The sequence below is a fragment of the Rhipicephalus sanguineus genome, chromosome 10 (genome assembly GCF_013339695.2).
Source record: "Rhipicephalus sanguineus isolate Rsan-2018 chromosome 10, BIME_Rsan_1.4, whole genome shotgun sequence".
NCBI lineage: Eukaryota > Metazoa > Arthropoda > Arachnida > Ixodida > Ixodidae > Rhipicephalus > Rhipicephalus sanguineus.
In genome coordinates this window covers 65,381,275-65,397,218 of record NC_051185.1, presented here as the reverse complement: position 1 = coordinate 65,397,218, position 15,944 = coordinate 65,381,275, and the positions used below count along the sequence as shown (strand labels likewise).

The 15,944-nt window shown below is 45.3% G+C and overlaps 2 protein-coding genes and 1 long non-coding RNA gene across 5 annotated transcripts; 2 read left to right on the top strand and 1 right to left on the bottom strand.

Annotated features, from left to right (window-relative positions):
- Positions 1-1,068: 1,068 nt before the first annotated feature.
- On the bottom strand, positions 1,069-1,487 carry LOC125760166 (uncharacterized). Its single transcript, XR_007417805.1, has 3 exons — positions 1,441-1,487; positions 1,286-1,376; positions 1,069-1,164 (listed from the first exon to the last, which is right to left on the bottom strand). It is a non-coding gene; the product is annotated as an uncharacterized LOC125760166 (long non-coding RNA).
- A 223-nt stretch (positions 1,488-1,710) lies between these two features.
- On the top strand, positions 1,711-10,668 carry LOC119372018 (uncharacterized). Its single transcript, XM_049420101.1, has 6 exons — positions 1,711-1,922; positions 2,939-3,023; positions 4,433-4,528; positions 4,952-5,058; positions 9,827-10,023; positions 10,631-10,668. The coding sequence occupies exons 2-6, from the start codon at positions 2,940-2,942 to the stop codon at positions 10,666-10,668; spliced, it is 522 nt and encodes a 173-aa protein (XP_049276058.1). The 5' UTR covers positions 1,711-1,922; position 2,939.
- Positions 10,669-10,899: 231 nt separating this feature from the next.
- Positions 10,900-15,846, top strand: LOC125760218 (mitochondrial fission regulator 2-like). 3 transcript variants are annotated; one of them, XM_049420005.1, is made up of 4 exons: positions 10,900-11,035; positions 12,753-12,859; positions 13,398-13,572; positions 15,536-15,846. In XM_049420005.1, exons 1-4 carry the CDS (start codon positions 10,964-10,966, stop codon positions 15,617-15,619), a joined length of 438 nt encoding a protein of 145 aa, XP_049275962.1. In that variant the 5' UTR covers positions 10,900-10,963; the 3' UTR covers positions 15,620-15,846. The 3 variants fall into 3 exon arrangements, with proteins under 3 accessions (XP_049275962.1, XP_049275961.1, XP_049275963.1); XM_049420004.1 differs by having other exon boundaries at positions 13,398-13,584; XM_049420006.1 differs by having other exon boundaries at positions 13,398-13,588.
- Positions 15,847-15,944: the final 98 nt, after the last annotated feature.

Below are 15,944 nucleotides of genomic sequence, written 5' to 3'. Positions count from 1 at the left end.
AACAGACAACGACGCTTACTTGCAGTAATTAAATTATAAAAAAATGTCAGAAGAAATTAAAGTGGATGAAACGACACTTGCCTTCAACAAAAACCAAACCTCCAACCTTTGGATACCGTGTCCAATGCTCTACCAATTGAGCTACAGTGGCGCTACATGCAGCTGCCCTCCCATTCACTTTATCAAGTATTTGTTGAATCATGTAAAGTTTTCACTTCTTTACACCTTACTTGAAATAACACTAATACATTTGGCAATTTGCCTTGGTAAGTTGCCTTCAGAACATTAACAAACACACTCCAGATGTGATTACAAGAATGCTGTCGAGTGCTAGCGTGAAAAAGCAATGGGAGGCATATGTCTGCCTTCAGTGTGTCAGTGAGTATGTGCATATGGGCGAGCGTGTTCTTTCATACTCAGTGAAGGCAACTCATTAAAAAAAACAGAAATGCTGTTTCCCTCCACAATGTTCATATCTGTGCGGCCAGCTGTTCTTCTAACGTGAACTGCTCCCAACTTAACACCACTGTTCTAAGAATATTGGTGTTACCAGCTATATGGACACGAGCTGCCCACTGCGTACATCTTTATATCAAACATCCTGAAGAACAAAAACAATGTGGCGTGCACGTCCACACAGTAAGCATTCAAAAGGATGCTTGTCAGGTTATCTACAGCTCCACAAAAGATTATCCAGCAATGCACAAAGTGTCACTCATTGTATACACTCAATTGATATTTCATAATTCCTATTTAAGCATGGGAAACTTCATTCTCATAGCCTATGTGACAGTCTTTATGTATGATGAGGCGAGACTTCATTTATCGATCGATCAGAAATCTAATTACTAATGAGTCTTTAAATGACACCTCATTTTTTCCCCCATTACAAATGCATTCTCCGTCGCCAAAAACTAAGGTGAACAAGGAGTTCAATTTTTCCTTGATGTGGAGCTGCGTTTGATCATTGCGAAGTGATAACCAACAGGCAAACACAGAAAATGCTGACACTTCATAACAGTGATTATCGGATTACCTCGCTTAATAACAATGTTCAAAATAAAGTTTCTTCTCTGCGTGCGAACTTGCCTTGAGAGATAGCATCACAATATCCTCTGTCGTCTCCTGCAGAACGTAGACTAGAAAGTTGAGCAGCATCTGATCCTGCAACACGATGTGATCGAAGACTCTTTGAATCATCTCTCACCAACAATAACAATACAATACATTAAACGCTTATGACGGAGCACGAGGAAAGAAAGGAAGAGCTGTGCGTCCATCCTACCTCGCATAGCAAGTTGCGCTGCTCTTCTTCATCCATGAGCGTCTCGTAGAGCAGCAACAAGTCTTTAGTGGCTTCCAGATTTATAGAACTCCTGCGGGGAGAAAGACTTGTGTCAATCGCGTCGCCGGCAGGCGTCAATTCGCCGAAATCCTTACATGATCGGCGTCGATTATCCGCAATCCAGTTTCAAAACGAATGCCTTGTGCGGGCGAACAGCTAGTAAAACCCGATTCAAAACGTGCTGCGAAAATTTTAAACGCTGATGTTTTTGGTAAGAAAAGACGTGTTACCAAGCGGCTAATTGGCTGCTACTTCGACCTCACTTTTCTTTGTTTCGAAATGTTCGCGTGACCGATTTTGGAGGTTCGGCGCGCGCGGCGCATGTGGGCCTGCATCGACTTTTCTCGTTCTGTCCATCCGTCATCGAGTCGGGCGCCATGTTTTGAATCACTGGCGTTGTGTGATTAGGATGCTCGCGCATTTCGGTGGGGTTGAAGATCCTCATGCATTTTCGGAGTGAAATAGACGCGAAGGTTCAGCCGGACTCGGACGATCGTGCAAGTTGACCTCGCACGAGCGACGATTCAGCCAGGCGCTGCCTCTCCTTTTCATCGCAGCGACGCACGCGTTCTGCAAGGTAGGCAACGGCGCATTTCCCTTCAAAACGGCTTCGTTTTTGCGTGAACCGCAATAGGTTCCACGTATGCGTTTGTCACCTTGCTGACTCTTGTTTGTGGCAGTTGGTCGCGCTGCGTCTTATTTCACTTGTCGCACATGTCTTTCTTTTCGAACAGCGTTCTGACGCGTTCGAGTGTGTTTCCACAACACCGTGGTTAGAGAAACGGAGCGCTGAGTAGGTATTCATGTTAAAGAGACAGGGCGTGCGAACACGGGCACCAGAGAGAAGTCAAGACACCACACTGAACAGGCGCACAGCGGCGGAAAAGAAGGTAGACACAAAACTGACAAAAACTTATCTGCGCATGCCCGGGGAAGAGGCGATACGCGATACCTGTCAATCCGGCACGCGTGGTGCTCAACGTGAATGCCGCCGTGCAGAGAAAGGATGAGCGGGTAGTAAACAAGAAGTGGACTGACCAGAGATTAATGGAACACAAGAGATCGATAGCCGGAAGCTCACCATCTAATTTATCTTTACATTGTTGAGAGTGTGAGTGCAAGCCGAATTTCGACGAATGCGCAGTTTTGCGCAGGCACAGGAGTGAAGAAACGCGTCTAATGGTTGATGCATGGCATATCGATAAGTGGTAGCGGGCGCGCGTGAGCCTACCGTCGATTAACTTGCATAAAGAAGAAATCAAGTGCCTGAACAGTTCTCTCACGTTGACTCCCACGCGTGCCGGATTGATAGGTATCACCTCAAGCCCGGGCATGCACAGATAAGCTTTTTGTCTACTTTCTTTTCCGCCGCTGTGCGCCTTTTCAGTTGTTAGTCGGCATTCGTGGTGTCATGACTTCTCTTTTGTCCGCGTTTGCACGCCCTGTCTCTTTTAACATGAACCGTGGTTAGTGAACTAGTTCACTGTGCTGTGGTGATCACGTTGCTGAGCCAGGCACTCCGGCTAACGTTGGTTCCCAATGTCGAGCTGATTAATCTGAGATATCACTGTTTCTCCCGTCTTTTACAACCAGAATGTCGGGAAAGCGGAAGTCTCGGTACGAGACACTGCCCTACCGATGCCTTACGTGGATTTGCTCCAAGATGGACATCCTCTCTGTGAGTGCTGCTTCATCACTAAGCACCTTTCATTCACTCATTTCATTTATTTGCCACCCGTAAGTGAATGTGCTCATAAACTGCTGGGCTCGTAGCCAAAGGCTATGGGATGCCCACATTCCACACACTTATAGTATAAGCTACCTGAAAACAAGTGCAAACATACTGTTCACTGAATTAAATGCAATACGCCAACAGCACGATTGAAGTAAACGTTACGATATATATACGCACCCTACAGGCCTAATTTAGAGGTATAGTGGGGCGTGCATATACATATTATAAACGTGTAATTAATTGTCTAAACAATGAATTCTGGCATGACAACATTTCATATATTGACAAAAGCTGAATTATGCTTTAGATAAGTACCGCTTTTTAATGAAAATTTCTTCTCTAATTTCTACTTCAAGAGTTACTGAATTCCAAATTTCGGTGCCGCAATACTCGATTGCCTGCTTAAAAAAAATTCAGTTTACAAGACTATGTTTTCAAGCACATAGACTGAAAGTATACATAATTTAATTGAGGCCTGCTGTTAAACCTGCTATCTGGGACCTGTACAGCGCAGTGGAGCACAGCACCAGGATTAATTCTCTAGTATTAGCGTTGGTCTTCAGAGCATAGGGTCGTTGGTTAGACGTGGCAGTAGCTGCTTTTCGACGAAAATGAACAGCCAAGCACAGAGTTATAAACAACAAAGTGCTATCTTTGTACCAAAACTAGACTTCGCAGCTCTGCAAATTGCATTTGCTTGCATGATGGTATGTTTAGAATGGACTTTTATATACAATCAGTGGTATACACTAGAACCTTGTTGATATGTTCCCATTCTGTGCGATTTCCAGCCGCCAACGTTATCTGCGTTATCAAGCAAAACAGCACTATGTTTTAGTGAATTTGAATTCTACATTTTCCTGCTTTTTTCTTTCATTTTCAAAATGTATGAATGAGGTTCTGCTGTATTACACAACAGTGCATAATATGACGGTATCATGCCTGTTATATCACAGCAAGGGCATCATCTTTCTTTCATTTGGTTTTAAACTTGATCTGTAGGTTTTCATAATTTTGCTGCTTTTCAAGAAATGAACAAAAATTTGTGCCCTAGAGAAAAAGAAAATCGGCTTCTGGGACATTGTTTCTTTTGTTTTGTTTTAGAGGCAGCAAGGTCATTTGTCTGTTTTCATGCGTTTAGGTAGCAGCACCTGAAGTAAAATTTTTTTTTAATGCCATAGCTTGGCTCACTAAAGCCACGGGCACTGGGTTCTAGATACAGTACCATATGCGTGACCTGCCTTGTCATGTGACCTACTCACACAGGCGATTCACCTACTTGAGATGGGAAGAGCCAACTTACAATGTGGTGGGGACAGTGATCCCATTTTTAATCCGGAATTTCATTTCAGCCACAAAACAATGCCATGAATGAATTAGCTAGCGCTCTTGCAATGCTCATGGAGTGGTCTTTTGGAAGCTGGCAGAAGTTGAAGCACTTCAGAATGGTTCGTTTGCTTGTTTTGTGCATGTCTTACAGAAAATACAGAAAGGGAGCTTCATGCATGGTGTTTGTATTTTGGCAAAAGCCATTCAGGGAAGGTGTGATTGCATTAGGCTGCCTGTGTGTATGTTCACGATTTAGATAGAGGTGTCTACGTGGGATTCTGAGAGCTCTACACCAGCGCTATAGCTCAAACAAAGCTAACTTCTTCCTTTCATGGTCGTGTTCAAATAAATCGGACAATTTCACTATTGAAAAAAACCTCAACATAGTTCCAATTTGAACTGAAGGCCACCACCTTGGCTAAGTCAGAAATAATGCATGGAAAACTGTGCTTGCTCTTCACCTGCTGTCTGTAGCATTGCCATCCTTGTGGAACATGTCTTGAGCGTTCTTTGACGTTGTACTTGCCTCTACCCCCCACCAGCCATCAACGTCAACTGAGTCTGCCTCTGCGAGGCCTACCCCTGTTGACTTTGGCAGTGTCAGTCGACTGCAGTCGCCTGTAGCCAGGAGGGAAGGAGTCATGCTCAGGTGAGGGTGGCCAGCTTTCGTTTGAAATTCTTGCGTAACGTTATATTTGTACCTTCTGTGTGCAGACTTGCTCCTCACTAAAGAGACAAAAAGGAGAAGAGAAAACAGCTCGACTGCTGACGTGAAGGTCGCGGGATCAAATCCCAGCCACGGCAGCCACATCTCGATGGTAGAGGCCCCGTGTGCTTAGATTTGGGCACACGTAAAAAAAATCTGGGTCATCAAAATTTTCGGAGTCCTCCACAACTGTTGTCGCTCATATCATACTGTGGTTTTGTGACATAAAACCCCAACAATTATTATTATTAGAAGGGAAAACAAACTTAAAACTGCAACAGGAAGTGACAAACGAAAACTAGGGGGTTGATCTAGGTGCTTGTTCTTTTATTAGACACAACCACATGACACCAACAGATAACCAAGCCAAGGAAAGCATGTGAAGTGTTACTTGGGGTTCTCAACTGAAGTGTAGTGATTATAAGACAAACAGAAAGTTGACAAAAAAAAACAAGTTTCTAACTTTGGGAATCAAACCCACAACCTCCGCATTACACTGCTCTGCATTGCCAGTCATGTTACAACAGCTGCTCCCTTATCCACCTTTTCGGTGTTTACTGCATATCTGTAACCTTGTGAGTGGTTGCTTGCATTTACCCATAAGAATGAATGTGGAACATTCTTTTGACTCAGTCGGATTTCATAGCACAAGCACTTATATGAGAGAATAGCAAAAAGTGGATGACAGTGAAAGAAAGGGAACTTCATACAGGTAGCGTGATACGAGTATCACACCATGCTGTTTTCTAGTGTGCTATAAAGTTGGGTTGCGTGGGTAGGCGTGTGTGGGGTGCATAGCTCAGCAAAAAAGTTGGAGCTCACTCAGACTCACTCAAAAAATATATTCTGATCTGAGGGCTCACTCGGACTCACTCACCAAAATTGTCCTCAACAGAACTCACTCAGACTCGCTGAACTTTATCTCAACCGGACTCGCTGGGACTCAAACTGACCAACATATTACTCAGCTGGACTCACTCAGACTCAGACTCGCGGCTTGACTTGAGTCTGAGTGTGCCTGAGTGAGTCGACTCATGAGTCCGTGAGTGTAAAACTAGCTTTTTTCGATCTTGGTGTCAATGCTCTTTAATGCCAGTATCTCACATAATCGGTGCTCTACGATACGCCTCTTGATCCTATACCTTCAAGTACGAGTTATCAGTAATTCAGTAAGGACATTTTTATGAAATACCCGACTCACACCAGATATTTTTATCAAGAACTTTCCATGAGAGGGAGGTCATGGTACCCCTCCAATTCACGTCCCTGACCAATAAATATTGAGGTAGGCACGAACGTGGGTGCGTTGAGATATGTATGAATAGACGAGTATAAACGTAAGCCGATATAGGGCTGACAGCAGGGCTGGGCAAAGATACTTTGAAATTGTATCGCGATACGATACAAGATACTCAGGCAAGAAGTATTGCAGATACATATACAAGATACTGCCGCAATAAATGTATCCGATACGATACTTGGCAATTGTATCTTAAGATACTTCGATACATTCTCAGATTTGTTGTTATAGATCCGTATAATGTAGCAGCAAACGCCTATACACGAAAATGTCTGCTTGAAAATTTCTTAACTGTGACCAATTTTGTTTCACTTGAATGAAATGTCTGTTAGTATCTCAAAAGTTTTGCCCATCTTGCTCAAAGTGCATTAGTTTCCTTCCAAAACAACTTATTGGGGCTTGTTTTAGCTTCTTCACAGGGCAACTCTTTATACAATTCGCTGACAGTGGTTCTTGCTTGTCATTTTTGCAATTTATGGGAGTCGCTGCTCAGCTTGCAGCGGGTTGCCATATAATCTCAATAACGTCTTGAGAAGCCTTCGCACGACGGTGCAAATACCGCGGTGGACTTTCACCTTGTCCGTAAAAGACAGTGTGCACAATACCGTATATTCGGACAGGTATACAGCAGCAACAACGCTGGTAGCGACTTTTTTTTTTGGGGGGGGGGGGGACGAATGGTTTAAGACCGTTTGCTAGCAGCCCGGCCGGCACACATGACCGTCTCCGTCCCATTTGTTTTTATTTTCTAAATAAATATGTTCGTGAGCTACACAGACATGACTGGTCTCAAGCATTTCTTTCGTGAGGAACATGTGGTCCCCATGTGCTGAAACATAACTGTGGAAAAAAACTCTATATTTCAATCCGCGTCCAAATTTCACTCGTTGTGTACATCGGTAATCCCCTTCAGAAATGACCTATATATGAGATATGGGAAAGGCTTTCTTTCAAATGGCAACGTCATTTTGTTCAAACTCTCTCCGACCCCACCTACTTAACTGTCATGGCCCTTGGAGCTAAATTTTGCGACTGCGGCCCGCCGGCTATAAGCTGAGTTTGAGACCCCTGGTGTATACGTAGATGACGTAAAACTGCGATGTGTTTACATGTTCTACTTAGCTGCTGGCGTAAGGGATTCTTTGTTGATACACTCACTAACGTGCAATCTTTTCGCAATTTTCCTTCAACGAGAGAACATGTGCAACACAGAAATGTCTCAGACGTATTGTATAGTTGCACAAAGCGTCGCAGGACACTGCCGCTATTCGCGCTATTGCCGTTTATAGCTCCCTCCATTACGTGGCGATTAGTAATACGAAAAATATTTAAGAAGGCCTAAAACAGGAAAGCAAATATAAGTAAAATAGAAAGGTGGTGTATCAAACATTCACATTGAACGAGTACAGAAACACAATACAGACGGCGCCCTTAATAGCTATGAGCATGAAGTATCGTCAGCTTACCTCTTGAGAGAATAGAAAATTCAGTGCCCATGGAAAATTTCCTGAAACGGCTCGTTTGGAAGCTTATGAGTAAAACGGAGCATTCAGTAAAACAACGTTTCTCGAATGCCCTTCCTGACATCTTTAAGATGGCTCCTAATGATTTCCATTATTATAATGCAAACTCAATTTCGCTATTTTCTTAAGCTTTAAGCAGAATATTTTGCACTGTATACTCAAGGCACGCCCACATAATAATATATTTGTTTTCAAATCGCCTTGGCAACGTGTAAATGTGTAAAGATAATAATAATAATATCTGGTGTAAATGTGTAAAGAGTAGTAGAAAGAAAGCAGATAGGTTAGAAGAATAAAGCAGAAGTCTTATTTTGGGAGCCTGTTACAAAAGACATACTGCAGTGAGCAGACCGAAAAAAAAACAGTGCAGAGACCTAGGTAATGTATGTGATGCAAAATGACAGCTAAGAAGGCACTTGTGCTAATAATCAAATTATGATTTAATAAATTCTTTGAATAAATGTAGCGGGAAGTGAAAAATATGGTACGCCAAGATATTTTCTGTTAGGTAAACGGTTGCTCTATTAGATCTAGCATCAGTACCAGTGGTGCTAAAGTTGTTAGAACCTTATTTGCATATAAGTTAATTCATTGCATGCAAGTCAAACTTACATCCACGAGATCCTTCAAATCGCTGATATGTAAAACCCACGCGACGTAAAGCAACCCCATTCTTGCACGCATCACTTTTAGTTTTAGCAAGGCGCAAGAGAATCTTCAATAACGACACTGTAACAACATCAGAATTTGTGCGATAGACGCCGCACGTAGTGAAGTACGCGGCGCAAGACAGTGGCTGTGTCGCGGCATTGGCACGACTGAAAATAAAAGAAGTCAAGAAAACAAAAGGTACGTGGGCTGGGCGTAGACGTCCGCGTGCTTGTCTTCCTCGTCTTCTACCCGGACTGGGTGACTCCGACGTAAGAATAAAATAACGTCACTGCCCTTAGACTTATTCAGATGGCTTAGTGGCACCAGTACCAGCTTGAGAAGCGGAGCTTGGCTAGCGGTTATTGTTTCGCCCGGTTGTGTTGCGATAGAAGTATCTTGTATCTTAAGATACACGATACATTATCGAATGTATCGGAAATACAGATACAGATACTCGTCTTTCGAGACGTATCGCGATACAGATACAAGATACCCATAGAGTATCTAAGATAGTATCTAAGATACATGTATCTTCGATACTGCCCAGCACTGGCTGACAGTAATGCTGAAGATGAGTACACTCAAATCTCATTATAACAGTCACATCTGCCACGAAAATAACTTCGTTATATCTGAAAATTAGTTATAAAGGTTTATTTGTAACACTGTATCTATGACAACACTATTCTTCATTTACTTCGTTATAACCGATAATTTGTTATATCCATGTTCGTTATATTGAGGTTTGAGTGTAGATAGGACCACAGGTTGGCAATAAAAGGTGAAGCTCACTCAGACTCAGACTCGCCAATATTTTCCTCAGCCAGACTCACTCGGACCCGCTAAAAATTTGCTCAACCGGACCCACTCTGACTCAGACTTGAGTTTGCCGACCTATGGTGGGGTGAAATGCAAGAAACGCCAGTGTACTTGCATTTTGGGGCACATTAAAAAACGCCATGTGGTCAAGTTAATCCAGAGTCCCCAACTGAGGCATGCCTTATGATCATATTATGGTATTGGCACATAAAACCCCAGAATTTATTTAAATATAGAAAAAATAATGTTATTGTAGCTTTCTTTCAGTACTTGTCTAAACGTCATCAATCGTTCCATCAGTTTTCAGAGTTGCTTTTCGCGTAGCCAGAACAATAGCTTTTGCTAGTTGACTGATAAGCTGCTTTGTTCAACCACGTTGATTGAATAGGTGCATTGAAAGCTAAACTCGACTTCACAGGTGCTACAGGAGCAACTCTAGCATGAGGGGGAGCAGCCTGCGGCCCTTGGGGCGTTGCGGGTCACGCGCAAGCAGTGACACGGCCAGCCGTCAGTGCAGCCCTATCCCTGAGAGCTTGGAGAGCGACATCTCGCTCCTCAAGGAGGAAGTGGCGTCCCTGAAGAAACAGTTTGAGGAGCTGGTCATCTCGCAGAAAGGCAAGCGGTGTCTTCTTTCCTATTTTGGCCACATTGGCTCAGTAAAATTTTTCGGAACTTGCCACGTTAAATCAGTGGCCCCTTTGGAACATGGTCTGCTCCTTGGTTACCAATAATGATCTCTGCCCCAGCCACAGAGTAAGATAAGACAGGAGTGCCGACTCCGCCACCACGCATTGCATCACTCAGCACAGACTGCAACGTGTACGTGGGCATCTAGCTCATTCCTATGCTCTCTTCCTCCGCTCCTCTTCACGCTTTCTCCTTCCCTTGCGCTCCTCACAACACATAGCGCCATCTGTCGAGGTGCATGGAAATTATTCGACAGCCTGCTCTCGTGAGCGCCTGTGCTGACTTGGGGAGGCTGGCGGCAACGGAGACAGGAAGCACAAAGCAGGCAACAAAATGAATTGGCAAGCATACATGGGAACACGGAAAAGCGCATCTGTACGCTGTTGCTATGGCTACGAGGGAGAGACCCCCACCACCTGCGGCTATGCTGGAGGACTAGCGTCTCTCCTCCGCAGCTTTTCTTAAGTCGTAGTGCCACCTAACAAACACGAAGCTGTGAAGTGAGATCCGACGTTGCAGAATGTGTCCCTTCCAGATGAGCGGAGTCGGCGCACCTGTCTGATCTTACCCTAGCAAATGGCATCAAAGCCCAATGACACTGCAAGTTGGTGAGGGAACTTCCAGGCAGTGTTTTAGTTTTGCATATCTGTAATACACCGTGCACCTTCGATTGGCAAGAGTAATGCTTTTGGCATTGTGGAAGGGTAATTTGCCAACACGCGATTCGCACGATGGTTTTTCTAATTAGGATCCCTTTAGACTTCATGAGTCATGCGATTACTCAGTTCATTATGTTGCAGGTGCCGAGGTGCGCAGGAGCTACTCAGTAGCTTCTGCTCCCAGCGCAGTTACTCTGCCACCACCGTCTATGCCACCTCCTCCGCCTCCGCCACCACCGCCTCCAAACTTCTTTGCGCCCGCCCAGGTGGTTATCCGCAAGGTATGTGCTAAAGGGGTGCCAGACAAAAGAAAACATGAGCGCTCTGTGTCTCTAGCATGTCGTGCATGCTATCATTGTAGATTATGCACTAAATACAAGAGCATTGAATACTAACTAGCCTGTTGTAATGTTTCACCCATGTACAGGCTGTTTCACACTTAGGGGAAAACTTGGAGTGCATGGCGTCGCGATGCGGCGAGCACTGGAGTCGGGCAGTGGCAGCAGCTCACACATGCGCAAGCAGTCGAAAACAGAGTCTTAAGCCACGTAGTCTGCTACGGCGGCCTGCGCTGGCCTCATTTTCTGGAAGCGCACGTGCTACTCTCATGGACAGTGCGCGGATTTCATCATTACTGTAGGAATCTTTACCAAACGTGGTGCGATGCCAACCTCTGAGCCTTCATTGGCAAAAGTGGGGTTCTACAAACCTCTTTTGACAGCATGCTTCGTTTGTTTGCCCGAAAAGCCAGGTTACTGGAGCGTGCACGTATATTAACGCGATAGCGTTAGAGAGCTCGTGTTGCAGAAATTCCGGTGTCGGCGTCGGCACCGTTGGTTGTGAGCGAAAAATCATCCGTGAGCGAAAAATCGAGAAAGTAGCGAATAAAATAAACGATAAAATCTTCGGTCCCAATGAGGATCGAACCCGGGCCGTTCGCGTGGCAGGTAGGTGTCTTACCATAAAGCCACGATGTTACTTGCAGCTGCTTTGGAAAAAAACACTACATAAATGTCATGTAGTGAAAGGAGTCTCAACGCATTTTGATCGGCAGGTGTCACGACGAAAACGAGCCCATACGGGGATTTGTAGGCGCAATCGCGAGGCCATCAAACTACGTCGAAAAAGGCCGGGATAGTGCAGCCATCGCCGCTAAATACACACACGAACTTTCAAACAGCTCTAAAAACGGACAACTATGTCCATCTAGCGGAAAACATATCAAGCCAACGCAGCAAACACTAGATAATGTGCTGCCATCTGTGAGGCATTGTGAGAAATATGTCTCGACTTGGATGGCATCCGAGAGGGCGGGCGCGCGGCGTATATCTTGGAGGCCATGCGGCTCTTGCTTTAGATCGAAAGCCTGTACAATTCGTGCGCGTGCGTGCGTGTGTGTATAACAATACACATTAATAAGTATGCACTTAGTGGTTGATGTGCACACTGGGGGCCGGATTTCGCTATCGCGTTCAACTCTTAAAGGCGAAGCTTAAGGGTCCCCCAATTTTTTTCTTCACTGCGTGTGCTACCGTAATACGCCGCGACAAGAGGCACCAAAATGTGCACACAACGTGCTTGGTCTCCCAAGCGCTGCCCCTGAAAGTAGCACGCTTCCCGACAATGCGGTCAGTGCACGTCGCCATAGCTACGCATTTTGAGCGTCTGCACCTGCGCGAGCTCGAGCTGCTGCCGGCGCCCGACTGCAGTGCTCGCCGCATGGTGATACTATGCAATCCTAGAATTCCCCTATGTGTGAAACAGCCTGTACATTTCCCATTTTGACGGGCCCCTCTGTGTCCTTCATAAGGCTTGTGCTTTTTGTGTCCTTGCATGGTTTATCCTCAATGCTTTACTAAAAAAACAAAAAGTGCACTCTTAGGAAATAATGCTGCATGCCTTTTTATGCACGTGCACTACTGGGCCAAATGGCTTAAAAGTTTTTATGAAGCTGTCGCTGTGCTGCTGCATGCATTCTTCCGTATTTTTTATTTGCAGCAACGCCCCCGGGACCCAACGAGAGCGCAGGTGGAAAAGTCTCACGAGGCGATGCTCGCAGAAGTCCTCAAGGGTCTCAGCACGGTCAAGCTAAAGAAGGTCGAAAAGTGAGAGAACCGATGCTACCCTTATGACAGTGTTGTATCTTTCTGTGTGTATGTGTGTGTGTGTATGTATGTGTGTGCATCATACGATGCGACTCAACGGGTGGGCTCATCACGAACTTTGGAATGACAGAAAGCAGTGATTCCACTCCTGCGCCAAAGTGCACCATATTAGATTTACTGCGCCATCCTGATAATATTGACAGAAATTAAACAATACATATGCTTGCCGGGACCAGAGAACATGTCCGAATTATCCGATTTTATGGGTTGAAATTAACGAGCTTTCGCTGCACTATAAGAGCACATTTCGTTAAGTCATCCCAACCTGTCATCGATACAGCGGGTGTTGCACACAGTGTTGTGACACCGAAGCTAGAGTTTTACACTACCTAAGTACTACTACTTCATTATATTGAAGTTCACCATATCAAGAGTTGGCTGTACCGTATGTGTCTCTTTAGGCCATGCTTCACTTAGTACATAATTCTGCACTAATAAGCCATGAACATTGTTTGGCCATGTTCGATGCATTTTGCAGGTCACCAAGTGGCACTCCTCTGCGGAAGAGTGGAGAGCCAGACTCGTCCACGGCTACGGATCCGGCTGGCATGCTGGCTAACGCACTCAAGAAGCGCTTTGTGCACATCCACCCTCCAGACAGCTCAGACGACTCGGCCGCGGAGGCATGGAGTCCGTCCTCGCCAGATGTACAGGTCAAGCGCAGGGTCGGTGTGGGAACAATTTCAGTTGCTCTTAATTAAGCATTTAACCGGCCAAAGCTGGTCAGTGTCAGCATTCCGCTGCTGGCGTAACTACAGTACTCTCTCGGTAAACGGAAACCTCTTAAACAGAGCTGCTGCTTATACGTAACAACTGCCCCTATTATGATTGGTTTCAAACTTCTGCATCCCTGCTCCACCCTCAGTAAGTGGAACTCCTGTTAAACGGAACACCTCATCCTCGTCCCTTCAGGTTCTGTTTAACAAGAGTCCACTGTATTTTCATTCTGTAACTATCAGGTTCAAAACGAATAGTAAGTTGGTCGAAAAAATTCTAGTCGAATAGTTCGAATAGCATATATAACATACTATTAAGTAAAATTTGCATTTTTGTCATGACCCGACTGACTTGCGCAATATCTTTAAGAATTAAAAAAATTACAGCATATCCACGGGTGAATGATGAAAAGCTTGGGCAAAGCTCCTGAAGCAATCATGGTCTCGGGATTTGCTTCTCGTTGAGCCCGTTTCGCAGCGGCGTCCTTGGCGCGCACCATCACGGGATCCGCCTGGCTGCCGCAAGCGAGCGCCCACCGCTGCGCATCGTACGGCGACGTACGGTGACGATCCAGGAGAATGAGAGAGGAGCTCGCTCCCCGCGCATCCCGCGCAGCAGCCAATCGGAGAGCAGCGGCACTTCCAGCGCCATCTAGTGTCAATTAACACAAGCGCCATATTGCACACAATTCTATTGGACCAACGCCATCTAGGAATTGAGACGAGAAAAGGTGATGACGACACAGATTGTGTACAGCGCCATCTAGAATATCGTCCCTGAACTGCAGTTTGTATGTACTTCTATGAGACAGCGCCATCTATTGCATCAAACGGGAGATCCGTTTATGCCGGACAACGGAGACGTGACAAGGTTAGACTAAGAGGAGCTACGCCCCTAAAAATAAGTAATTGAGGTGAAGGTAGTATATACTTGAAGTGTAGCTTCGTGGCAGTGTGGATTTCCCCTGGACAGGTGGTTTCACGGCGTAGCACTTACACGCTGCAGTGAAACCACCTCTACAGGGCGATTACACACGTTCACATGTACAGGATCTGTCAAAAGTTCCCAGGCCACTATCCCATGTATTCCTATGCCAGCGTGGCCTGGGAACACTCGGCAGACCCTGTACATGCATTCGTTCATTTCGAACTATATAAATTTGTGTCGAAGCGAATTTGAATACTGTAATATTCGTTCGAATATTCGAAGCGCCCGAAAATTTGCCCATCCCTACTATTTATGTATCAAAATGGAGTCCATAGCAGCACTAAGGGGCTAGGACGGTAATAAGGGTTTATGTGTTAGAGATCATACTGGTTCTCCTGAGATGCTCCCAACATCATGAGTCGCCAACTTGCAGCATGGCGTGTCACTGCGGCCCCTGGAAACATACATTGCAAACATACATTGCAAGATTGTCCTCAGCATGCGGGTCAGTCGTTCAGAGAGGCCATTGTCTTGGGTGCTGGCAACATTGTGCTGAGTAGAGCACGATTGCAGAATGTCATCTATTACTCTGGACAGTTAGTGCGGGCCTCTGTTAGTAAGCAATTCTCCTGGAGTACCGCACTTCTAGATAAAGGAAATTGTCAACATCTGTTTTGCAGCTTAGTAACCCTCTACATCGACCAAATATGTTGCAAAGATATTTAATAAGCCTATTTACGCAAGAGTGGACAGAGAGGTCACACATCGGACAGAAGCCTTAACTACAGATGAGGCCTGTTTTCTGGCTTAGTATGCCCAAAAAGCATTGCCGGGTCGCACTAATGGGACCTCATAACGTGGTCTATTGCAGGTCTGTTTAAAAACCGTGGCGCCCCTCGTGTTAATTGGGAGGTGGATGGTGTCTCAAACTGTGACGGCTTGACACGGAATGCCGTTTTCACATCTTCGCAGGCAAACACAAGCAGGCGGCTCTCCGGCCATCGTAACCTGGAGATGTCCACCGTGCTGTCGCCAATGCAAGAAGTGGGCGCGTGAAACCAACAGGGCTTTCAGGCTGCACGTGGATAGTTCCGGCTGCATTCCCGGCCATTGTCTCGGCGTGGGCCTTCTCACGTGTCGTTAACACTGACCACACACTGACTGTGCACGAGTCACGGTCGTCGAACAGAATGAGACTGTCTGCGCCATTTTTGTACACCAAGATACGTGACATTTGTGTAAATTCACCAGCAGTGGAGCTGCAACATTCTTCAAGTGGTGTTCGTGATCCTATGATGTGCATGGAGAATGTTCATTTCTTTGTGTGAGAAATTAAAAAACAGAATAAAGCGATGCTTCCTTCAATCATGTGTAATGCACA